This window comes from Sceloporus occidentalis, unplaced genomic scaffold (genome assembly GCF_023333645.1).
Source record: "Sceloporus occidentalis isolate IW3139 unplaced genomic scaffold, rSceOcc1.0.p SCAF_5, whole genome shotgun sequence".
Classification (NCBI taxonomy): domain Eukaryota; kingdom Metazoa; phylum Chordata; class Lepidosauria; order Squamata; family Phrynosomatidae; genus Sceloporus; species Sceloporus occidentalis.
In genome coordinates, this window is record NW_028316985.1 from 62,375,215 (window position 1) to 62,401,319 (window position 26,105).

The window sequence follows — 26,105 nt, forward strand, 5'->3', positions numbered from 1 at the left end:
GCCACTTTGAGGTTAGCAGTCACAAAGTCATTGCCTGTGCTCTAAAAGAAGCCAGCACTGTTTATGGACTTCTTCTCTTTAGAAAAGAAATTGGAAGAAAGAAATCCAAGTGATTCAACAGCTTTATTCTAGTTTAGGCAACAGCTTGCATTTTCTAAGTCATCCTGTCATTGTTTCATTGGCCATTGTCACGTGCTCTAAACACCCTAAATACCCCGACAGGAAAGTATCATATTGGGTGAAGATAACTCTGTGTGTATGTGTGCACATGTATGCCCAAGCATGCATGTGTTCACTTGGTATTTGTTCAGTGCAAAAAACAAAAACAAGCCACACTGGGTCACGTTGGTCCAAAACAGACATAAATAGCCATATTTCCTAAAGATTAGCACTACCAATAACCCAGAGAATATACAAGATGTCTGAGCTGGCATCCAGACATGGGAAGCTGATTTTTAAAAACAAAACAAACAAACAAAAAACCTTATAAATATCAGAATCCCAGAGGCCATCCTGGTTAGAGGACACCCTGGAAATCTTCGTCCATAATGATTCAGCATGCCCTAGATTAACTGGCAAAAATAGTTAATTCCCTAACAGCAAGTTAGAGTCATTTATCTGTATAAAAAGATCCACTGGATCTTTATCCTACTATAACATCCTTGTTAATCCTATAGTATCCAATGGTCTAATTTGTCAGAATAATTATGTTCTGATTATGCTCTTGTACTGCAAGCCTTAAGACAACAGGTTCACATCAATGAAGTGTCAGCACTGAGGCGTCTTCCATTACCTTTCCATTGTGGCTTCTGCTGTTGGTATGAGCCTTAACTCCTGGGAAGCGAATGCATGGTCCTGAAATATTCATAACCTGACTGAATCTATCAACAGAAAACCCTGGCGGGGTAACACTTAAAATGCCTGTTCTCACCTCTTTGCAGCTGCACGCTATGAAATAAGCTAATTGCTCTCAATTAACTGACAGCAACCACCTACTGCATTATCCAAGGATTACATATTAAATTCTCATCATGCCTCTTTGTGAAGAGGAAACTACATATAAACAGTGTAATGGACTTTGATTAACTAAAGCCCACTTGGCACTTCTTTTGTTTTTTGGGTTTAATAGAGCCAAGACAAATTTTCACAAGCGATTTCTATTTTTATGTCAAAATAGACATTGTGTAAAGCAAAGGAGGGGCTGTCACACAGCTCAGCAAATGACATGAAAATTAAATGTGCTTCTCTGTTTTCTATTCAGGTCATGGACACTAGTTGCTGTTCAGGCCCAGGTATGACAAAGTCTAGTTCTGCCTCTTGTCCCCTTAAAAACTGGCATGGGTTGGTAAAAGGCAACCTTTGAAATATTGTTGGATTCCCTTCAGTCCCAGATGGTCAGGGATGATGTATGTAAAAGTGTGACAAAATCAGAGGAAAATAGGTTCCCCCATCCCTTCTGCAAAGGCTCCGGGGAACGGACCAAGAGGACATTGCCAAGGAACCTCCCATGTCTTGAGAGTAAGAGAGTTGTGCAGTCCTCCAATGTAATTAAAGTCTGGACAGACTTATTATGAAGAGAATTCTGCAATCCCAGAACAGGAAACCTGTGAAGGTCAGGGCACTTCCACCCCGATCCATCAGGGATGCAACCCCACCATTAAGGTTTGGCATGCAGCAGTGGTGGAAAAGGACACCTTTAAAAGCAGTCCTTTTGGATTAAAACAAGGGGGAGGACATGCACATTGCTTTAAAGTTGCTAGTGATTGTGGACCTGAAGAAGTGATAATTGCATTGAGGCTCAACTCACTACAGATGTCATGCATAGTGGCACATATGGATTTTATGCCTGTGCACTGCTCCTCTCGAAACATCCTACATCTAAGAATTTTGGTAGGAAATTCTCCTGCGCTGCTGCACAATGTGGAGCAGGGGAGATAGAAGTGAAGGCAATTTCATGCCAATGTAGCTGGGACACATTTAGAACCTATCAGCTGACTGTAATATTTTTTTCTCACAAAAGAGCTGTACAACTCAAGGACTTGTTCCACCAGACCTCCTCATGACAGAGGAGCCATGAAAGTCTCTGCAAGGCACAACTTACAATGACCACAATGTCAGCCACATTCCTATGTATCTACTGCACTTCCAAAAGAATGTTTCTGAGACCTTTTACAGCAGATGGCAAAATCCTTCATACTAAAAAAATGCAACTGAACAGGAAACAAAAATTTAATCATAGACAGTCAGGAAGAAGATTAAGCAGAGAAATATAAAACAAGGTTTGTTACCTCTAATTTCCTATGACAAGAAGACTCATCCCAATGCTATTGCTGTGGCAGTCAAGGAGGAACTGGATGGGAACCAGGCTCTTCTTGAGCATGAGAAATGGAACAAGAGGATGGGTTTTCTGGCACAGAACCTGTGTGTGTGTGTGTGTGTGTGTGTGTGTGTGTGTGTGTGTGTGTGCACTGCACAATAAAGATTTTATTCTAAGTTACCTTACTGTCATATAGCTAGAAGAAAACATTTGGATTTTTAGGCAGTCTACATTAAACATCAAGCAAGAAGTTCCAAGACTTTTTAAAATTGAAATATTTTGTGGATGTAGGTACCTTCCAGAGGCTTCTTGTTCATTCAGCAGTTGGGATAGAATGGAAACATTTCTCATTTCTCATAATGTTGGGAACAGATCTGTGACCTTGTATATGAGGGTAAAGCAAGTGCTAGAACAAAGTTACTGCACATGTACCTTGTCAACATTCAAAGAGACGATTTTGAAAACCTTGCATGGTTCAGAATTCCACATACCTACAAATCCACTAGATTAAGAAGGGCCAGCTATTTATATATGCTACCATCTTTGGCCTCTTATGAGATCACTATTATCTATTATGCTGGTGGTATTGATAAAATGGGCATTGATATAATGGATGTCTATGAAACAACATCCGTTCCATAATTATGGCTAATTTACAGTGACAGTGGCTTGCTTATGGACACATCATGACAAAACATGTATAGGTCCCATAGCTAAGTGCTAGATATAGATTTATTTCAGCTACATGTCATATTTAATTTTAATGGGCAACAGCAGTTTTTGAAAGGGATCTGTAACCTTTTATAAGATATTGGTTTACATATGTGTAGATTGCTGGTCCTATACCACTGTGTTGGCAAAAAAATTACAAAGGCTGTGCACCCACATAATGAAATACAATAAACTAATGCAAATTTCAAAGTAAGATTTTCTAGCAAATAGGAACTAACACATTCAGCTATGGCAGCAAACTACTGTATATGCAAATTTGGCACATATGAAAAGATCAATAACAGCTGAAATATATTCTAGCAGGACACCAAAAATATTTGTTGTTATTCCAGAGAAACCTATTTGTTCCACTTGGCTGGGCTAAGTCAAGGTTGACAGACAGTGGGATATACACAAAGCAAGCACAAGGAAGTGCTCCATCCACTGACAAACAATGTGCCTACCTACAGTAGAAAGAAGCCATCACCACAGATGTGGTGCCAGCAGATTTTTATCTATTCTCAGTTCTTTCTAATACTTCTCTTTAAAGTTAGTGGGAAATCTGGTCATTGTAATTTGTTTGCTTGTTTGGTAAAGCATATGAATAATTGGAACAGATAGTTAATGCTTGTAAAGTGAGAAGCTGGACAAATCTGTATACAGCCAGCCAATTAGAGTTCAAGGAGGGAGACTGATGGAGAGACATAAAAACCAGGGGGTTATCTGCAAAAGAGTTAGATAAGACCAGTTAGAAATAGAGACAGGGTCAAGTAGAAATGAAAATAGGGCCAGGGCCAGATAGGAAGAGTGAGTGTGGAAAGGGTTTAGGGAGAAGTGTTACTTTGCTTAAAACTGAGATGTTACATTGTACTGTGTGCAGAAACAGTACAGTTGGCCCTCCGTTTTTGCGGGGGATCCATTCCAGAAAACCCCCTGCAAAAATGGAGGCTTGTGTGTATGCAAGCCTCATCGGCTTGCATGAGGCATACACCATTAGAAATAGCGGTGGTCACCCCTCCATGGATAGTCGAGGTCGCGGATCTCAGATGCACGAGTTAGGAGGGGCAACTGTATAAGGTTAGATGTTTAATTTATTCCTTATACAATACATCTCTCTCTCTCTCTCTCTCTCTCTCTCTCTCTCTCTCTGTGTGTGTGTGTTGTGTGCCTTCAAGTTCCTTCTGACTTATGGTGATCTAAGGTGAATCTTTCTAGGCAAGATTTGTTCAGAAGAAGTTTGCCATTGCTTTCCTCTGGGGCTGAAAGCATGTGACTTGCCCAAGGTCACCCAGTGGGATTCATGGCCAACCAGAGAATCGAACCCTGGTCTCTAGATTCATAGTCCAACACTCAAGGCATCCAGGAGCCAGCATGGCATAGTTAATTTTATAATTAACAAGGAAGAGCAGTTATACTTTACCACACTGAATCCACTGATCAACACATCCACTTGTCCAGCATACTGGTCTCTTTGAGGCCTTTGTACCAAATCCCAGGAGGGTTCCTAAGAGTCAAAGGACAAGGTGCAGGATAGGATCCCAAGAGTTGGAACTGCAATGTAAATCTGGATAGGGAATATACCCCAGTACTCTCTCTTAATTATCATGAATAACCAAAACCGCACTAGAATGTCAACAACAAATATTATTATGGAAACAAGTTTGAATTTTACTTAAGAGATTTTTGGCTGATGAAAATAGAAGTAGCTTAGTCCTGTAAATGCTTAGCTTTAGCATATTACAAAACACTGGTGCAGAGATGAATCTCTACCATGTTGCATTAGTTTTCCTTGAATAATAAATGAAACTTTATTCTCCATGGACTTCCAAGATTATAGATAATTACATTTACTTATTAATATACCGTTTCCTATTTAAAACGTTAATGTTCTATACACTATGCAGAGTCCCAGACAGCCAACAAAGTAAAATGCAAGTTAGAAGTTTCATACTACAAGGGAAGAGGTACTAATAAAACTCTCCCATGAGAATGAAGCCAGGAAATCGTGATCTTGATGTGCAGCTCTTGGATCAATGTATAGACCGGGCTAAGCTTCAAAATAACTTGCTACCAAGTAAACAATATTACCTGTAACACTTTCCTTTGGTAGAACAGTGACAAAATTGTGACATTCTCCTTCTACAGTAACATATTTTTATTTTATTTTTATCCCACCTTTCTCCCTGGAAGCATCACTAAAATTTAGTTATTACTCTAAAATACTCGTTTCTACATGTACCATAATAAATACAGATAAGCATATTTTGAGAAAGAGGTGATTACATTTTATTTATCTATTTATTTATATCCTGCATTTCTCCAGATATAGGGATCCAATCATGGCAGAGTGGCCAGAGGCTGTTCCTTCATGCCTATCTGCTTTGCCTCTGTGTCTTTAAATCTGTATTTTTAAATGCATCTTGTGTTAAAATAAATCCACATTGAAATATATATATGGTCTCACTTCACCAAGACTAATGTATTGGTAGCTAGAAGAGCTCTGGACTGAAGCCAGGGACATTGTCAGGAAGGAATGCAAAAAAGACATTATCTGCAGCCAAAAAGAATGACAAGCCTCAAAGGATGATAGATGAAATTCTTCAAGCAGTTAAGAACAACTGAGAAGCAAAAACAAAAGGCAAAAACAAAAATCAGAGCCTAAAAGAAATAAGGTCAAAATAGGGTCTGAATGCAAGTGTTCAGCGACTTTTGTACTGGGAAAAAAGAGCTACTATAATAATCAATATATAGAAATAGAAGATGACAGCAAGAAAAGGAAAAACAAGAGACCTCTTCCACACATTCTAATAAACCATAGGGAGATTTAAATCAATAGTAGGAATGCTATACAAACAACAGGGGAACACATTACATGACCAAGTACAGGTTAAGTCTTTTTTTATCTGAAATGCTTGGAACTAGAAGTGTTTTGAATTTCAGAGTTCTTCAGATTTTGGAATATTTGCATATCCATAATAAAATAATTCAGTGATGGGACCCAAATCTAAACAGGAAATTCATTTATGTTTCATATGTACTTATACACATAGCCTGAAGGTAATTTATACACCATGTTTCTGTGGACAATTTTGGATTTTGGAATATTTTGGATTTTGGAATTCTAGATCAGAGAGACTCAAGCTGTACAAATAAAAAGACAATGGAAACAATACACTGAAGAACTATATAAAAAAGAGATGAAAGGATAACACACTCATTTGAGGAAGAACCATTCGAAGATGAACCTACAGTTTTAGAAAGTGAACTGAAAGCTGCACTCGGGACACATAAGAGAAATAAATCATCAGGGACAGATGACATACCAATAGAGCTGCTTCAAGCTACAGTGACTGAATCTACTCTAGTTCAAACTAAAATCTGTCAACAAATATAGAAAACAAAGCAAATTGTTTTCCAAAAAATTGGAAATGCTAAAAATATATCCCAATCCTCAAGAAAGGAGACACCAGGAATTGCAATACCCACAGGATCATTGAAATAATTTCCCATGTAAGCAAAGTGATGCTCAAAATTCTACAATGAAGACTTTTCCAATATATGGAGTGAGAAATGCCAGATGTCCAAGCTGAGTTGAGGAAAGAAGAGGCACTAGGGATCAAATTGCAAACAGCAGGGTGTGTTTACACTGGAAAAGATAAGGTTAAGAGATGATATGATAGACCTGTTTAAATATTTTAATTGATGTCTTTCTGAAGATGGACCAGGTTTGTTATCTGCAACTCCAGAGAATAAGACCCATAACAATGGATTGAAACTACAGGAAAAGATTCCACCTCAACATTAGGAAGAGTTTCCTGGCAGTAAGAGCTGTTCAACAGTGGATTATAGAAAAGCTTTTGATAGTGTAGATCATGGAAAAAAGATAGGGATTGCTCTTAAAGAAATGGGACTGCCACAACATGTAATTGTCCTGATGTGTAACCTGCACTCAGGACAAGACGCTACCATCAGAGAAACACTGTCATTATTGTTAATTGCTATCTTTAACTTATGGAGACCGTATGAATGAGAGATCTTCAAGATCCTTGGTCATCAACTAACTACCTTGCTTACTTCCTGCAAACTCAGGGCTGTGGCTTCAGTCAAGTCTACCTATAATGTAGTCTTCCTCCATTTGTACTGCCTACCACTTTACCAAGCATTATCCTGTTTTTTAATGAATCATATCTCACAGTATGGCCAAAGTATGATAGCTTTAGTTTGGCCATTTTGGCTTCTAGTGAGAGTCCAGGCTTGTTTTGCTATAGGAACCATTAATTTGTCTTTTTTGCAGTTTGGGGTATCTGCAACTCTCCTTCTGCACTTCAAATGAGTTGATTCTCTTCCTGTCAGCTTTCTTCATTTTCAAATGTAACCCTGCTTTTGCAATTTCTTCCTTGTTTGATATATACAGCACCTAATAAATCTCAATAATGAATAATGTATGATATTTTAAATAAGAACTTTTTATCCGGTTTCTTTCTTTTTTTAATTAGCAGATTAATCTGAGAACAAAGAAGAACAGGTATTGTAGTAAACACCTGAAGTGACACTGACCAGAAATAGGATGATTTGGTCTAGACTAGTGTAAAAGAGGGCAAAAATATAATGATTATATGCAGTTCTATGTTTGGATAAGTCAAATATTTTCTGGAATTGTGTAGTATATATTATCATAATGGAAAGGACTCTCTGTACCCATACTGAAATGTAGTGTGATCAAGTGAGTTGAATCAATTATTCCAAGCGCAAATTAAAAAAGACTCATCCATTAATTTAACATTCTTAGCTGCAAGTGGCCTACTAAACTTTTCTAGCTTTTTTAAATAACTTTTTTTTTTTGGGGGGGGGGGAGAGATGAACTGCATATTGCAATGGTAAGGCACCTTGAAAGGGAATGACAATGTAACTGATAAAAAAACCCAACCACTTTAATTAAGCTTGCTGAAGGTCGAGTGGATAACAAATCTTTCAAAAATCAGGAAGCTAACAAGCTTTAAAAATGACCACTTGCTCTAAACTTATGTGACAGATTCCAATTAACATTGTTTTAAAATGTTCTTTATACAATATTAATAGAAAAGAACAAAAAATAAGTATAGCAACCAAAATTCTACCTTTATTGCTTTCCTACCTACTACAGTTGCTAGATCTTGGGGCCTGGCCCTGAGTTTCTCACTCAGTATATGAGAGTGCAAATTCTCTGGTTTTGATGACCTCAGCTGCAGGAAAGAGGAAAGATTTGTGTGCAAATCTCTAGATCTCCTACTGGAGCAGAAGTTTGCTACAATTTCCAAGGCTTAATGGATTTGTAGTTGCAACTTGCAAAGATTCTCCAGGAAGTCTATATATTTACTTAGCTAGTTTCCTCATTCTCACCCAGTCATTGTAGTGCCAGGGCTTACCCTCAACTCAGGTCTACATCCATGTTCTGACTGTAGCAAATAGGCTAGATTAAATGTTCCTTTTCTCATTTCCTTAAATAAGTGAGAAGATATGAGAATTGTCCCTTTAGCTGAGATTTCTGTCTGGTTTCCTAACAGAAAAATTCTGTGTGGTTATGTATGACAATCAGAGAATAACTTTGGGTGTTACTTTATGCATAACACCTAAAGAAATCACAAGGGATCGTCCTTGGGTCCCAGTTTTTAGCCTAGAAATTTAGAGAGATGTTTGGGACAATCCTGAACCCCTGCTGCAAGTTGAGTCTCCCTTATCTAAAGTGCTTGGGACCAGAAGTGTTTTGGATTTCCGATTCTTTTGAATTTCAGAATACCTACATTTACATAGGGAACCCTTGTGGTGCAGTGGTTCAATGCCAGTACTGGTAAAATGAGTCCCCGCTTGTTGGGGCCAATTGGCTTAAAGACTGTAAACCACTTAGAGAGTGCTGAGTTCACTATGAAGTGGTATAGAAATGTAAATGCTATTGCCATAGCTATTATATATACATACATAATGAACTATCTTGGAGATGGGACCCAGGTCTAAACACATAATTCATTTATATTTCATTGTTGATGTTGTGTACCTTCAAGTCATTTCCAACTTATGGCAACCCTAAGGTGGTTCATGGGGTTTTCTCAGCAAGATTTGTTCAAAGGAGGTTTGCCATTGTTGAGAACATATGACTTGCCCACGGTCAACCAGTGGGTTTCATGGCCAAGCAGGGAATTAAACCCTGGTCCCCAGAGCTGTAGTCCAACACTCAAACTACTATGCCACAACACCTTATATGTATAGCCTGAAGGTAATTTTACATAATTTTAAGTATATTTTGTTAATGAAACAAAGTTTGTGTACAGTGAACCATTAGAAAGCAAAGGTGTCACTATCTCAGCGAACATGAAACATGAAAAGAGTTTTGGTTTTTGGAATACTTCAGATTCTGATATTTTGGACAAGGGAAACGCAACCTCTACTTACTGAGAAGCCTATATGTCCCACTGTTTTCCAGGATATTCTTTAGCTCTCAGTTCCAAAAACTTGTGTACATTTTTCAGTATTGTTACAAAATAAGAACACCACGGCAATGCCTATGGAACATTGTGTGCAGGCAAATTCCTATGTGCTTCATACAGAAAAGATTTTACCTTGTGCTTGCTTTGGATTTTGGTACATTACCAAGTGGATAACAATTACAGAATTATCACCATCTTACTTAGCAACAAAAGGGAGGGAACAGTTGTTCCAATGGTACAGTTGCAATACACAATATGCATTTAATCCCAGCTGAGAAACACAGCTTTCACCAACAGCTGGCAAAATACCTAACTGGGTGTGATTAATGAAGAATTCACCAAATAGATGGTCTAATTAAATAACAGTGACTAATTAGTAATTAGTACATGATTCAGACAGATAAAAGCATTTAGATATGTCAGATGGAAATTTCATCATTAATGCATTCTTGCATAACAAACCAAGCCAAACCCTCCTCCTAAATTTTATAAAAAATGTACTGGTAGATATATGATGAAAAGAACATGGAACATAAATAAAACTTACACAACAATAACACAAATGCCATAAATGAGCACACTGTATATAGCTCGATTAAATCTATTCTAGCACAGAGCCTTGTGTATCTTAATGCACAATATGGAATAAATGTGCTGTAGATCACATGAAGCCCCCTGCATTATTTGGGGGGGAGGGACAGAATCCACCAAGATGTCCCCACACTAGCCTGATTTTTCATTCCTGGAAGCTACCAGTTAAATGTGATTCTCCTTTAAATCAAAATATGATTCTCTCTCTCTCTCTCTCTCTCTCTCTCTCTCTCTCTCTCCTTTAAAACTAGATCGTATCTTCTGACTACTACTACTTCATGTACAGTCCATGCCAGCAAGAATATTGCAGGCCTAATGGATATGGCCACCCTTGCCTTAAATTATCCAAACATGAAAGCTTATCCAGTAATATAATGTGTTCATTCATAAGTGTTGCAAGACTTCTGTTCTGTTGCAGCAGGTGTTTTACTGGGAGCTTCAATTAGTTTTGATTATATGGTTTATAAATCATGTCTTGTTATATGCCTTCAAGTCAACTCTGATTTATAGTGACCTTACTATTGGGTATGTGGGAGGGAGGGTAAGCAAGCTTTATTCAGAGAAAGTTTACCTTTGCCTTCTTCTTTGGCTGAGAGTGTGTGACTTTCCCAAGGACAACCAGTGGGTGTCCATATCTGAGCAGAGATTCAAACCCTGGTTTCTAGGCCAGTACTTAAATCATTACACTGTGCTCTTGTTTTATAAATCTATGTTCATATAATTTCTGGACAACATGTCAGTTTTAGGTTCCTTCAAATTAGATAAAATGTATTTCTCACTGAACCCAAATCATGGTATTTGAAGAACCTCTTAACATAGTATTTAGATTCAAGAAGATCCCACAAACAATAAATGATGCTTTTGAAGAAGCAAGGGGAATTCTCAACCTTCATTGTTATGAAGTCACATACATCTTTTACAAATGAATTCCATGTATAGGAAGTCAAAATTTCCAGGACCTTATCAAAAAGTATTTTTCGTGTAACTTGATTTTTGCACACGCCCAGCTTGGAAGGGAAAGTAAAATTGTAGGCTATAAAGCATGAAGAATATGGTGACAAAATAAGATTACCCAATGCTAACATGGTGTACCAGACTTGAAGAGGTGTGATTTATAGAGAGATTCTTATGTTGGAGTTTGAACATAATGCTGAGTGGGCAAGACACTGCATTGTAACCTCTGAGAATGTGGTGCTGCCTTTGGGGCAGAGAGACCTGTGGCCCTTCCAATGTTGTTTGTCTCCAGTTACCACCAGCCTTTGCCATCCTGGCTAATGTTGAGGTATAGCAGCCCATCAACATCTATAGAGACATAAACTGTCAATTTCTGCTGTACTGGACTCTTCTTTTGATTGCTTGATGTTCCATGAATGCTACATTAGATAACAAGCCATTCAAGAATAAGATCTCATTTTAAAAAACAGATCACTCTCAGTAGCCAGGCAACCAATCCTGAGACACAGGATATAGCGAGGATACACATCTCAAAACACTTAGCTTTCCACTTGCTTTGGTTGTCCTAAGAAACTATCTTCAACTTTTTGGCAGAAGCAATCGAAAAATCCCATCTGCTTCTCAGTTAACATTTCCAAAAAGCCTGCTCAAGCCATATGGGTGCCGTTGTTTCTTATCAATTATTTATTTTATATGGAAAAATAATTAGACAAATATGATTAATGGATGGGAGCATTCAGCACTTGCAGATGGCAGTGCTAAATATTCATTTGTTGCAGAGGCTTCTTTGGGCAGGTAGAACAATATTGTTCTATATGTGGCTTTAATTCTACATTTGGAAGCTCTGCCAAGAGAGAAAAGCAAAACTTAATTTCCTAGCTTCCTCCTCATTATTCCTCCCCACACACCCTGAATAACAATGGATCAGATGATTCCACAAACACAGTTTCAAGCTAGCATTGCTTCTAAGCTACTGCAAATTTCTGGCCAGTCTTGCTGTGTGTTAAAATAAGAAAAAGCAAAATGTTTAGCCACAGTGCCCTCTAGCTTTCCTCACTCTAATTTCACAATATTCAGTACAAATTTCAGACTGAAAAAGAGAACTAAAAATAAAAAAAACCAAGGCACTGGTTTATTTCACAGCAGTGTAAACAGAACTCTTGGTAAGCATTGAAATGCATGCTCCATAAAGTATAAAAATAAACCAGCATTTTCCCTCACTATTCTGTTCTTCTTATAGTTCCCCACATATAAGCTCTACAACTAGTTTTCCAAGATTATGAAGGATGACTGGATTAACCTAGAGATGCCTGATCACTAATGAAAGAGAGAAAGAGAGGGAAGGAGGGGAAAAGAGACTTTATTACTATTAAGACCAGCCTCTGGGCAAAGTGTAGGTAAAAGAATATTTGAAGATATTTCTGCTACACATGATGGTGAAAAAAGCAACTGGTAAAACATATAATGTGGACATCTTAATGGTAATTTGGTTAATGGAGTCAGAAAGACTAAGGAAAGAGTAAACATTTTAAGATCTACCTGGGAAGTTTGTTAAAACTGAATATTTAAACAACCTTGTAGTAAATATAGTATAGTATAAGTACATTTGCTTAATTATTTCAACCATGCCCAATTAAGAAGAGCAGACATGTTGTGATAGGAGATAAATAAGTATTTCCCTTCTAAAAGTGCTGACAGCAGAGAATTTAAAATTGAAAGTGAAAGCTCTGTGATATTTAGAGACCTCTAAGGGGAAAAGATAATCAGTCAGGACAAAGGGTTTGCTGTTTTTTATAACTATAATTCCTAGTGCTGATTAGCATGAAAGTCATGTTTTGTCCATACTGTCTCATTTTGGCAGGGACAGTCCCAATTAATCCTCTGTCATCCCTCTTCTTCCGCTGCTGGGAAAACATTCCACTTTCACTCTCCTCCTCCCACTTTCTCTTTTTGTCCTCACTTTACTTCTGTTGCTGCATACTGCATTCAAAATGCAAAAGTAGTTTGCATTCAATTCAGCAGGGGGAGGGTAGGGGAAGAGTCTCCTCTCCTAACTTGGTTATTCTTCCTCTTCTATAACTATTGCCATATTTGAGCATACTGATTTTTCCCAATTTTTATGTCTGAAATGTAAGTGCGTGTGTCTACCTTCCTGAAGTAAATCTTTATTGCTTGATTATTTCTTTGGCTCTCAGAAAATTCAGGTATAGTAATGCTAAGGGAAAATATGCTGTAACTTCTCAGCACTGAATTACAAGTTGTTACTTTCATTTAGTCCTTTCTCAGAGATACACACATTAAAGGTATTTTAACAACTGTGCTTTAATTCTTCCCCAATGTAGCAGTAGAATAATTTTTTTAAAGTACTACATATTTAAAATATTCCAAATTTACTTGCCAAGGCATGGACTTGTTCTGATCCTAAGCAACCACTCTTTATTAGCCTTGCTGTAGCTTCTCTAATTCTAACAATCACTGTTTATTTAAAGGCTGAATTTCTAAATACATTTAGTGAGAAATAAAATCTGAGTAATCTAAAATTACAACAAGTGAGTGTAAAGGGGGGATGAATTAAAGAGACAGTATAGTATAGTGGTTTGATTGTTCAAGTATAAGACCAGGGTTCAAATCCCCATTCAGCTATGAAAACCCACTGAGTGATGCTGTGCAAGTCGAGTGTGACTTGCACAGAGTCACTCAGTGGGCTTTCATAGCTGAATGGGGGATTTGAACCCTCAGCCTAAGAGGAAGGCAATGGCAAACTCTCTCTGAACAAATCTTGTCAGGGAAACCATAAGATAGGGTTACCATAAGTCAGACTCAATTTGAAGGCACAAAATAATTGACATGAGACAAATCAGAAACAGCCGGGAATTCACAATGCCAAAGTTATATGCATTGCTAATAGGGACCAGGTGGCAAGTCTGGCCCTGCCATGAGCCACAATGAGCCACATTATCGAGGCGATAAATCAAGAAGGAGGGGGTGGATTGTGGTTCCCATCCACCACAGATAGTACCATTCATTTCTGCTACCATCACTTTCACTGCTCTGCACTGCAGCTGCTCTTACATACAGCAAGCTCTGAAGCACTGCAGATGGCACTGTTAAAGAGCAGCCCTAGGGGACAGTGGCAAATTCTACTTTTAATCTCTGTTGAACTTCAAACAGTATTTGCTACCATCACAGCAAAGTGGCGTAGTGTGGACCATTCTCTGGGTTGACTTCAGTCACAGTACTATACTCCATAGAAAGATATCTTCCTGTGAGCATAACAAACTGGCAGAGGGTCAATATAGCCTTGGGGAGCCAAAAGGTTGGTGCTACCATGACTGATGTGGTGGCAAAAGATGAGGAGAGAAACAGCAGGCCAATGCAAGTGGGAAGTAACAGGTGTGGGTTGAGGCAGTGGCATCACTAGGGTTGGTGTCTCCTGGTGCGGTAACTCTTGGTGTCACTCCCCCATTGACCTCCATCTATTTCACACCATACAGAATCCTTAGTAATGCTTTTTTGCACCAATGATACTCATAAATCATAATTGCCATATGCCACTGAATGTAATTCTAACTGTTGTGACATAAACAACTAGCAAAATTAAAATACCTTCGAACTACGATATCATATGCAGAACCTAAATGTATTTACATATACATAGTGAAGATTTGGTTAAAATGTGATGTTTTTAAAGAAAATGTTTAAGAAATTTCAATTTTTTAATTTTTTAAAATTAAAAATTTGAAATTTTAATTTTTAAAAATTCTGGGGCCTCTCCTTTCTTCTCACACTGAGCTTCACACCATTCCCGCCATCTCTTAAAGCATTTTAAAGGAAAGCAGATGAATGCCACATCCAGTTTCTGCCAAAAGGTAGGTATTTGACAAGAAGTGGTATCATCCCTCCCCCTTAGGATGTCACCTAGGGTGATCTTCACCTCCTTTATCATCCTAGTGATGCAGTTTGGGTGTTCAAAGTGTCAAAGAAAATACGGAAACCACAAAAAAAATCAAGACAAAGAACCACACAACAAATCCCACGTGCCCAGGGATTTGGAAATTCAGTTAAATGTGGCAAACTGCAGCTTCCATAAACTGCAGGGCTTTCTAGTAACAGATTTTGATGAGATGCAATGGCTTCTTTCGAAAGATATAAGTCAAATATCCCACTGGGTATGCCCAAGTCCTTCGACACACCTAAAGTAGCTCTCTGGATTTCAGCCAAACTATTCAGAGAATAAGTGCATGGATAATAAAAATTAATGAATACAAAATTAAATGTAAAGGAGTGCCAAATTAAACTCATTTATGTCAGTGGGACTGATGTTCTGATCCCAGGAGCAGCTGGGTGCCAAATTAGTGGTGGCAGTAAGTAATGGTTAAGGATGCAGCATAGAGACTGACAGGATATGAGGATAAGCAGTGCTAGTGTATGCCAAACTACAGGGTATCTGTGTCACTAAAGCAGTGTATAATTTTTACTTGCCCACTGGTCACTGACCAGTTACACACAGTGTGTATAAAGCTCTGACATTACACAGTATGCTGGTTAAGAAATGGGTATGCTACGTCTAAGTGGGGAAACGTTACCTCTGGATGCTATCAGGGAGGTATCATGACATTTTTTTCTGCCAGAGGTAAAAAAGTAAGTGGCATACGCACCCTCCCGACTCATCAGGTCAAGATGCAATCAAATTATTTTGGCAGATGAAGCAGAAAGTCCCACACGTACCTCTCCCAATCCCTTGCAGTAAAAATACAATGCAGGTTGCATCTCTCTTGTCTGAAATTCCAAAATCCAAATACTCAAAAAACTAATTTTTTTTTCCATGGGTAACTGAGATAGTGATACCTTTGCTTTCTGATGGTTCAGTGTACACAAACTTTGTATTGTCCACAAAATTATTAAAAATACTATTTATAAAAGTTACCTGCAGACTATGTATATATATGAAACATAAATGTATTTCATGTTTAGACTTGGGTCCCCCCTTCAAGCTATCTTTTTATGTATATGCAAATATTCCAAAATGTGAAAAATTCCAAAATCTAAAACACTTCTAGTTGCAAGCATTTTGCATAAGGGAGACTCAACCTGTAACAGCATAGTAAATAACGACCCATTTGCTGCCCTACCAAAATGTGCAACCTGAGGCTGCCATGTCATTTTGCCTTATGGTAGGAGCAGCCTTGGATGATAAGCAAAGCCCTCCTTGGTCTGTTCTCTGAAGAGGAAAACATATGACAGAAAACATCTTCACCAAGCAAGATTCACTTATTTTCCCTTTGTTAGGACCCTTTCATTCCTTCAGCTAAATAGCCAGGCCTCCTGACCCAGAAACAATTCACTAGAGAAGGAACCTGTCGCAATGTCTTCCTCCTTTGTCATTAAGCAGTTTGGTCAGTGAAGAAATCTTTGTCTGGAAGCCAGTCAGGAAATTAGCAAGCAGCAGCATGAATGGGACTTCTCTCCCTGCCAAAAAACACTTGCTGCCCATTATCAGACAAGACACTACCATTCACCATGTGACAGTTTTGCCCGGTTGAAAGTCTGCAATGGGACACACCTCAGTTCTTTAGGTACAAAAATGAAATGTATTTGACACAATAAACTCTATATAAAAGACTCTGGGTGGAAAGAGGGTGAATGGAACTAGGATTGACCACATCTCAAGCACCTGGCCCTTCTTCTGTAGTCCTCAGGGTAAATGGGAAGGAATCTCTAGGTGTGTATACAGTCAACCCTCCATGTTTGTGGCTTTGAATTTTATGGATTTGATTATTTGCAGATATGAGCAATATGTTCTCTCTACAAATCTCTAGGTTCTGCAGCGCAACTCTGCTGGATGTTGACCATAGAGTTGCATTGGAGGACCTAGCGATTACCAGAGAAAACACTTCTTTCTATTTGAAGGGCTATATCTCCATATGTGAGCTCTTCAGGAGAGGCCCTTCTCACTGTCCTACCACCTTCCTAGGAACTCCCTCTCTAGGGAGACTAGATCTCATTTTTTGCTCTTATTCCACCAGCAGGTGAACACTTTCTTTTTTCACCAATTGCCTGTGAAATGTCCTGTTTTGTTGACTTTTAATATTCCATCTTTTAACAAACTTTAAATGGATCAAACTCCATAGATTATTTATTACACACTGACTTTTCATACAGTAACAACTGGTACTGGTTTTAACAATGTGTATACTCCCCTGAGTCCCATTATTGTAGAAAGTGTAGGATATAAATGAATAATATCATAAATAATAGCATCATCTTTGCAACATCACCAAAGTCTACCTCCTGTGACATCACAGTCATTTCTATTTCTCGGGGCCTGAGATAGCCCTGACCTAGTAACCTAAATGATACATGTTTATGCCATTTATTGATCACAGATTTCTGTCAGCATTGTCACTAAGCACCATGGTAATTCTGTGCATATAGGTTTGGAATAAGCATATACAAAAACCAATTCAGGATTAAAGCAACAATTAATAAAGGGAAGCAAATCTATACAAATAAATGAGTCTTGCATGGCATATAACTAGAGCCAGCCAGCTGTCCTTTTTAGCAGAGCTTAGAAAAGTTACTTTTAGGGAAGACAACTGCTAGAATCCTCTGCCAGGCATAATTAGTGACGGGTGTGAAATTCTGAGAGCTGTTTTTTTTTAAAAGGAACTTTTCAAAGTTCCAGTGCAATATTTCAAGTTGCTTAGTGGGTTATACACTTTGCTGGTGTAAATTACAAGCTGTGCAAACCAACCCTAATGGAAGGCAATCATAGATGGTAATGTCAAGCCAAAACTCCTGTCCTGTCTTCCCAAACGCTATTACATCTCTTATGCACCGAAATCAGAGTAGCGTCTCCATTACTACAGATAATTAGCTACCAATGTGTTAGGAGCATTTTTTATTGCTAAAAGTCTCATTTAAGTCTACTACTACTTATCAATCACTATAGCATTTATTCGGGGTGTTAAAACTTTATTTCCAACTGCTGCCAATTCTGTGCTAATTTATTCCCAGTTAAGTAGTACAAAGGAAGTAAAGGAGGCATTTCAATGATTTAGCCAATGCCATTGTTCATTTCCCCCCTTCCTCTATTCTGATAAAAACGATTTTTAAATTGAACACTCAATTATTTTTTTAACTATATTGCTTCAATTTTAATAGGTTCCAATGGTGTAATTTTCATTTTTGCTTCCTCGAGCTGTAGTGGGTCAGGGGCCACAGCAGCAATCTAGCAGAAGAGCAGTCAAGGTGACATTTCTTACTTCCCAGCAGCCTAACCATGCAATATATTTTCTGTCACTTTTTCTGCCACTTCAAATGTATCTATTCTACAAAATGGGGAAAAAACCCAGACACTCCAAAAATTGTATGATAATATCTATACTATACTTAAATGTAGACTGATGGCATATAATGTAGGCGGTGGGTTACCAATCAACCCCAACAACATAAAGTTGCTACTACAGAAAATTTATTCTTGATTTGTTTTCCTCAACTCTGTGGAACAGCACTTGGGTTCTCAAAGACGCTTCCAGCTGAGGGTAAGCTTGAGCAGGTTTCCACCAGGCTAGTAAGGCTTCAGGTATGGCCCTGGTTGTAGAATAGGCATCAGGCATTTGAGTAACAACCCATGTATTTATGGAGAGGTTCATGACCATAGGCCATTCACACTATGCAAATGTAATGCTGTATTCCTCTTTTACTACAATGGCAACATCCCATAGAGTCCTGGGATTGGCAATTTAGAGAGGACAGAGCTGATGTGGTGTAGTGGTTTGGTGTGTTTGACCCTGACCCCACTCAGCCATGAGAACTCAAGTCACACTCTCTCAGCATCAAAGGAGGTCAGTGGCACCACCACCACCCCACCGCACTAAACAAATCTTGCCAAGAATACTCCGTAATAGGTTCACTGTACGGTTACCGTAAGTTGGAAGCTACATGAATGCACACAACAACCATTTAGAATTCTCAGCCAAAGTGTTCCAATGCATCACTAAACTACAAAATTTAAAATCCCACAAAATGGAACCATGGACTTTACAATGTATTAATAGCACTATAATTCATAGTGTGGATGGACTGCCAGGAGGATAACCACTACATGACAAAGTGGTCGGTGTAACTACACATATGATAGTTGTGTTCCCTGTCAGTGAAGGCATTATCCACACTAATGAAATCCCAACAAGAATTGTCCCAATAAGAATTGACCTATTGAAGCAATGGGACTTACAAAAACATTAACTTGCCATTCAGCAATTGATTCAATGGACTACTGCAGCTGGGAGTGGCAATGGGCTTTAGAACAAGGTTTTAAACAATTAAGGGACACTATCAAACACATAAAAGGGAGGAATCTACATTGTAAATAGTTCCTTTATCAGCAATTGGCCAGTTGCAGAAAGCTCACCTGATTATAAAAATCTTTGCCTTCTGTGGAAGAAAAAACAGGGGAGAGAAATGCACAACATCCTCTGATAGAGATTTTTTTTTTGAAGCTGACAAAAGTCACTGAGGAAACCCCTTTTGTGTACCCACTAAAATGTGCCTCTGTGGGTGTTGGGACTGAGACAAGGGCTGTATCCACACTGGAAATAATCTAGTTTCACACCACTTTAACTGTCATGGCTAATTGCTATGGAATTCTGGGAACTGTAGTTTATTGTAGGACCAGAGTTCTCTAACAGAAAAGGCTAAATGTCTCATAAAACTAAATTTCCTAGAATCCCATAGCACTGAGCCATGGCTGTTAAAGCGGTGTCACCTGGATTATTTCTGCAGTGTGGATGCAGCTGAGGGTCTTTACCAGCAATTTCATTAGTCAACCAGATGCTGACTGAGAGACAAAGTAGTGTAGTGCTGCACTAGGTCACTGGGAAATCAGGGCTCAAATCCCCATTTAGTCATGGAAACCCACTTGGTGATCTTGGGCAAGTCACACTCCCTCATCCTCAGAGGAAGTAAAAAGCAAACCTCCTCTGAACAAATTCTTCCAAGAAAACACCATGATAGCTCTGTCTTAGAGTCTACATGGGTGAGAAATTATTTGAAGGCACACAATAACAAATGCTGATGAATGCTGTAGTGAGTTGCAGTCCAACAACATTAGAGGGCTACGAGTTATTCATCCTGGTCTGTCTTGTACAGCTAAGTGACATATCCGTGCATGTGAGAGAGAAAGTGTGTGTGCGTGTGTGTGTGTGTGTGTGAAATTGAGAGAGAGAGAGAGAGAGAGAGATTGACTCATGGGGCAATTAAACTATCAAATTTCAGGCATGGTACAGACCATCAAAAAGAGGTGCCTGCCCAGCGCCTCTCTCTGCTCTGCCGGAGCACCGCAGCAAACAAATTGTGTGGCACTGCTGTGCAGCAAAAAAAAGAGCACCCGCAAGCAGCTCCTTTTCCGGGCACTGCTGAGATGCAGCAAAGCGCCAGAGCAGGGGTAGGCAACCTGCGGCCCGCGGGCCGGATGCGGCCCAGCAAGGCCTTGGGACCGGCCCCCGGCCTGGTCCTGCCACCGATTGCCGCCGGGGCCTTTGGGGGGCAATTGTCTATAGAAGCCTCAGAAACATGCATTTATATTAACATTTTTTAAAAAATCAGCAATTTTTTTCGCGTGTCCTCCATTTTTTTTTAAAAGTGTCTTCCATTTGAAAATTTTGTCCTACATTTGTCCTGGTTTATTTATATATTTAATTTTTTTTTAAAAAAAATATTTAATTATTTATTTTTTGGCTTCAGCCCCCCAGTTGTCTGAGGGACAGCAACCCGGCCCCCGGCTCAAAAAGGTTGCCTACCCCTGCGCCAGAGACTGCCTGGTGATGTCGCAGCTGCGCCGCCCTGTTTGGATGCAGCGCAGCTGTGACATCATCGTTACGCACCTCGTTTGGTTGGCACGCCGCAGCTCATGACATACTAGTGCTGCGGGGCATGTGCACGCCCCACCCTCAAGCAACCCTAGCACATCATGGGCGCACTGCAAAGGGCCCATCTGTACCGGGCCTCAGTTAGGAGTAAGATGCAATTTACAGTGTGGTGGAGCTACTACTCTCTGCAGGCCTCAAAAACTGAGCTCTTGAGCTTCAAAATAAAAAAAAACAAAACATTTTTTTCAGCAGGAGCATTTTGCTGTTGCTCATAATAACCCATTCCAGCCATAGTACATTCAAGAATGAATCAGTTAATTTGATATTAATATCTGGATTAAACCTCCTACTCCAAGATTAAAATAACAATACTTATTTCAGCTGTTGAATGTACAATTTGAGCATGCTACCATCACTCATAATTTTTCTTTTGGCAATCCTGAACATAGTATTCTTTCAAGGGTGGATACAGAAACCAGGCTTGTAAGCGATTATTATTTTCCCATCTAAATCGAGAAGTGTATTGAATTATATATATATATATATATATATATATATATAATTACATGTGTGTGCTTTTATCATGACTGATGCATATAACAATGGATGAGGGAATGGGAGTAGGTGGTATCATCTGTTTACTTCAGCCGCACTCTGAGGCAGCATACATTTCCTTGTCAGAAACAGGAATTCTTGGTTTAATTGGAGCACCAATGTTTACAGGATTCTGCAGTATATAATATATGGGGCCTGAGTAATGGTACATTTTCTTCACAAAAACATCACAGATGGGAAAGGTTGTATTATTCCTCGCATTTAAAAAGGGAACAAAGAGCCGGAATTGCTTTCAACACAACCCATCTTTCTTCCAAAAGGTGCCCTGGATGTTGCCATGGTTACCTTAGGCAACACCTTGTTGTAAGTCTTTGAGGCGGGTGACCATGAAGTGCCATAGGCGCTGCTTTCTTCTTCGCTAGTATTGATAGACTTCCTACCCCTCCTCTGGAGTAATTTCGTTATGAATTGCTTTCTGTGTAGCCTCACACAGATGAAAAAAAGAAAGCCTTGTAGTATCTTAAAAACTAACACATGTATTGTGGCTGAGGTTTACACAAAATTATCCTTTCCCACTGTGGCACCTTCTAGATGTTGTTAGGCTGGGATTCATGGGAGTTGCAACCCAAAACATTTGGAGGGAAGTACATTAGATAAGGCTGGACTAAACCTTAGCTTGACAGATACCTGAAGGCACTTATGTACAAAGTTTGGAACAGTTACTTGTTTGGACTACAACTTCCAGAATCCCCAGCCAGCATGGAAAACGCATATGTGTGCATACTAACACATATGAGAGATGGCAGGATGAACACAGAGAATGGGGGGGATCTTGATAGGTGTTACTTTTAATAAGATACAGGCAAGGAGTTCAAGAGACTTCTGTAGATGCATCATGCTTGTATAAAAACACAGATGAATTTAGGATCCAAGTGAAAGAAATATGATACAATAGCCATAGGTATGACTGACAAGCAGAGGCTGGCCATGAACAGACATAGCAAAATCAACAGGATTAATACACTTTCTGTAGTAACCTCACAGCTCCTACTACTTGGTTCGATTCCCACACAATCACCAAAAAATCTAGGAACTGCAGCTGAATTAGAACCTGAAGAGTTCTGTGTAGATAAACTCCATTGTAATTCAATTTCTTTTCTGTTTCTAAGTTAACTACAAAATCATTATGTTGCAAGGTTTGTCATAAAGGACGCCTGTATAAGCTCATATTACTATTGCATTCAGGGAGCGCTGAGCAATTCACATAATGGGGACCATTCAGAACTTTCAAATACTGGACCCTGAAACTAGGAAGTCCATAGCTAGACTTGCAAAGCAAAAGAATTGTCCACTTGATATTTTGAAAGCCTTTTGCTGCTCTCTGGTGGTTCTCTGTGGGAATACATTGGTGAACAATACAGAAAATAAAAAGGAAACATTGGCCAGAGATCTCATTATTTGAATTTCATTTCAGTGTAACGTGCATTTTGTATTCCTGGTATGATTTTAGAACTCTCAAATTTATATACAATTATCTCTGCCATTTTTTTTAAAAAGCAATGCAACACCTTGAGAGGAAAAAAGAACAGTTGTTAAAAATGCCAACTCTGTTCAAGAGACAAAGGATGGAAGACCCCCTCTTACTGGTATGGGATGAAATGCTTGTTTATATTTGGGTTTTTAGTTGCTTTAGAAGAAATATGCATCTACAAAACTGAAAAAATGAGTGCCTTGTTATCATTTATCATTTCTAAAATCAGGAATATGTCCAAGAAGGTACCTTAAAAGTAGATTTTATTTTTTTCTCATCCACTGAGTCAGGATGAGCTGTGAAGTGAAAGGAACTGCAGGCCATTCAATAGAGTTCTCCTCAAAGTTCACCAGCTCTATCCCCATTTTCTTTGCCCCCAAATCAGGGAATTTCTCCTTGCATCAGTGAAGAGTCAGGACATACAATGTCATATCTGTCATGACCTCTCCTTTCATTAAAATTGGCAAGGATCCCTCCTTTCCAACTTCTTCTTTGCCTGCCTCTTTTTTAGCAGCATGCTGTTTGTTGTCTTCTAACAGATTACTTTTGTTTCATTGCATCTTGATTTAATTTTCCCTTCCCTGATTCATTTTGATTGCATATCTACATGCTCATGATGACCTATTCTCTGTCAAATTTGTGGACAGGTACCAGCTTCCATGTTGCAGGCCTAGGTTGTTGATGATGAGGAGGAGGATTCCTACTAAAGTCTTGTTCATGTAGACTTTCAGGGACCTCATGAAGGTAGTCACATGAACAAAGAGAACATAGCATCTGTACCTTTAACAATTATGGCATATAGATCAAGCAAACTGCAGAAGTAATCCAGTTTCAGACTGCTTTAACTGCCCTGGCTCAATGCAAAGGAATCCTGAGAACTGTAGTTTTGTGAGCCATTTAGCCTTCTCTGTCAGAAAACTCTGGTGCACCAACAACCCAGGATTCTCTAGGACTGAGCCAGGGCAGTTAATGCAGTCTCAAACTCGATTATTTCCGCTGTGTATCTTGGACCATAGAAGGAAATTCAGAAAACAGAGCTTGCATGACAATCTGTACCTACTGTTATGTCCAATTACACACAAGGTGGTACTGTAATATTCCCTTGAAAATTCCACAGTAGTAAAGCAGGTTCACAATATGGAGTCTTAAACCTTTCAATCACCATAGACTTTGTGTTTGAAATCTATGAAGTCATGTCAATCCATAGATCACAAGAAACTGGTCTTGAGGCTTAGGCTATAAAAAAATTAGGGGGATAATCAAGATTGAATACAAAACACACCACTTTCCTAACCATATGAAACTAGCAGTTGGAGCTAATGCATTTTTTAAACAACTCAAGTAATATTTTCCACTGTTTTACTATGTTTTATCTTTGTTTTTGTCTAAATGTTTATTTATTGTTTTTTTCTTTTTCTCCCCATCTCTTATGTGTTTCAAACAAATGTTGGCAAAGTGTGAAAAAACAGAAAAGGTATAAAGGTTGATAAAAGACTTATTGGACCACAATGTACGTCACTAGGATAATATGTTGATTTTTTGTATATTTTTGTATATTTGTCGGTTTAGTAATAAAAAAATTATTAAAAATTTATAATTTCTTTTAAAAAATATATTTTAAAAAGTAATATTTTCCAACCAAGAAACAAATTTGCAGTCATGAAATGTTTAATGCCATCATTTTCCACTGAAAATTCATAATGAATTTGTTTCATTTTGTGATCTTTAGATCCAGCACTCCCGTCTATAATGTACAAAACACAGGATTTTGGCTTAGAAAAACCATGTATCTTACCTCATGTTACCAGCCATAAGGAGACACAGATTATATATGTGAGAAAAAATGAAGAGAAAGAGGATGGTGCTGAAGAACATTGTCATCCAAGACCCATGATCCTCTCTAAACATTTTCAATCGCAGCAATTGACCTGCAATGAGAAGATGAGAAATGTGTTAAGAGATTTTCCTCTAACAGGTCTGCTACCGTTTGACATGATAGGGAGAGAGCGCAGATGGAGCATGTGGAGCTCAACAACTGAATCAAACTCCAATAAACATGCAAATCGGCATTTCCAGCAAAAAACCCAGTCAACAGTTCCATTGTAAGACATCTGTTTACACTGTAACAAGCAGGCACATTTCCCAACCATTGTCACATGACCTGGGAAATGTGACTCTCATCACCAGTTCACTTAACCATGGAACAGTTCTTTGTAATAGATTCTGTTTAATTAAAGTGTTGCCCGTGTTGACTCCCACAGAGTGAGTCAGAAAAAGGAAGGTCTCTTAAAGGGTCCATGTCTAGCAATGATCTAGAGGCGAATGTTAAAGTGTATCCTCTTTCATAAACTTCCCTATACAACATCCCCAAAGAGAATCCAAATTTGCAAATTAAAAAATTAATATTTTAATTAAATTAAATTTTAAAAAAATATTCTAGTAATTTTCATTCTTTTCAAGACCATGGGTGCATCTGCACTGTAGAAATAATGCAGTTTGACACCACTTGAAGTATTGTGGCTTCATCTTATGGAATTCTGGGGTTTCTAGTTTTACACAGTCTTTAACCTTCTCTGCCAAAGAGTGTTGGTGTCTCACAAAATTACTTAAAGTGGTGGCAGACTGCATGGTTTCCACATTGTGTTTCTTTGGTTTAGAGAAATCATGAATCAGAAGATAGAGCTTGTATGACAAGTGGTACCTACTCTTATGTCCAATTCTAATTCCAATACTATACACATGCCACTGAAAATCCCGCAGTAGGAAATCAGGCCAACATGGAGTCTTAAACCTTTCACTCACTATAGACTTGGTGTATGAAGTCATTTCCATCCAGAACACTATATTTCTACAGTGTAGGGGTACAGCCATGGGGGTGACACCATGAGTCGCTCTGTGGTGACACCAACCCTAGTGACACCACTGGGCATAATTAAGTTGGTCTGGTCGCTACACAGAGGAAGGCCTTTTTGTTGCCGCACTTCCCTAATGACAACAGTTAGGTTCCCAATGCAGGATGGTTCTGCTCCCAGCTGAAGAGTTCTTGGTCTTCACAGCCATTTTTCCGATCACCAACCTCACCAGTTTTCTCTAGTGATTTTAATGAAATGTAT

The 26,105-nt window shown here is 38.7% G+C and overlaps 1 protein-coding gene across 2 annotated transcripts in view; it reads right to left on the bottom strand.

The window, feature by feature from the left end:
* The window catches only part of TMEM117 (transmembrane protein 117), a 297,239-nt gene that overhangs the window by 215,383 nt on the left and 55,751 nt on the right, over window positions 1–26,105 (bottom strand). For both annotated transcript variants that reach the window (XM_089524261.1, XM_089524263.1), the window contains exon 3: window positions 24,788–24,920. In XM_089524261.1, the coding sequence (XP_089380387.1) occupies window positions 24,788–24,920 (133 nt within the window). The remainder of the gene's footprint in view (window positions 1–24,787; window positions 24,921–26,105) is intronic.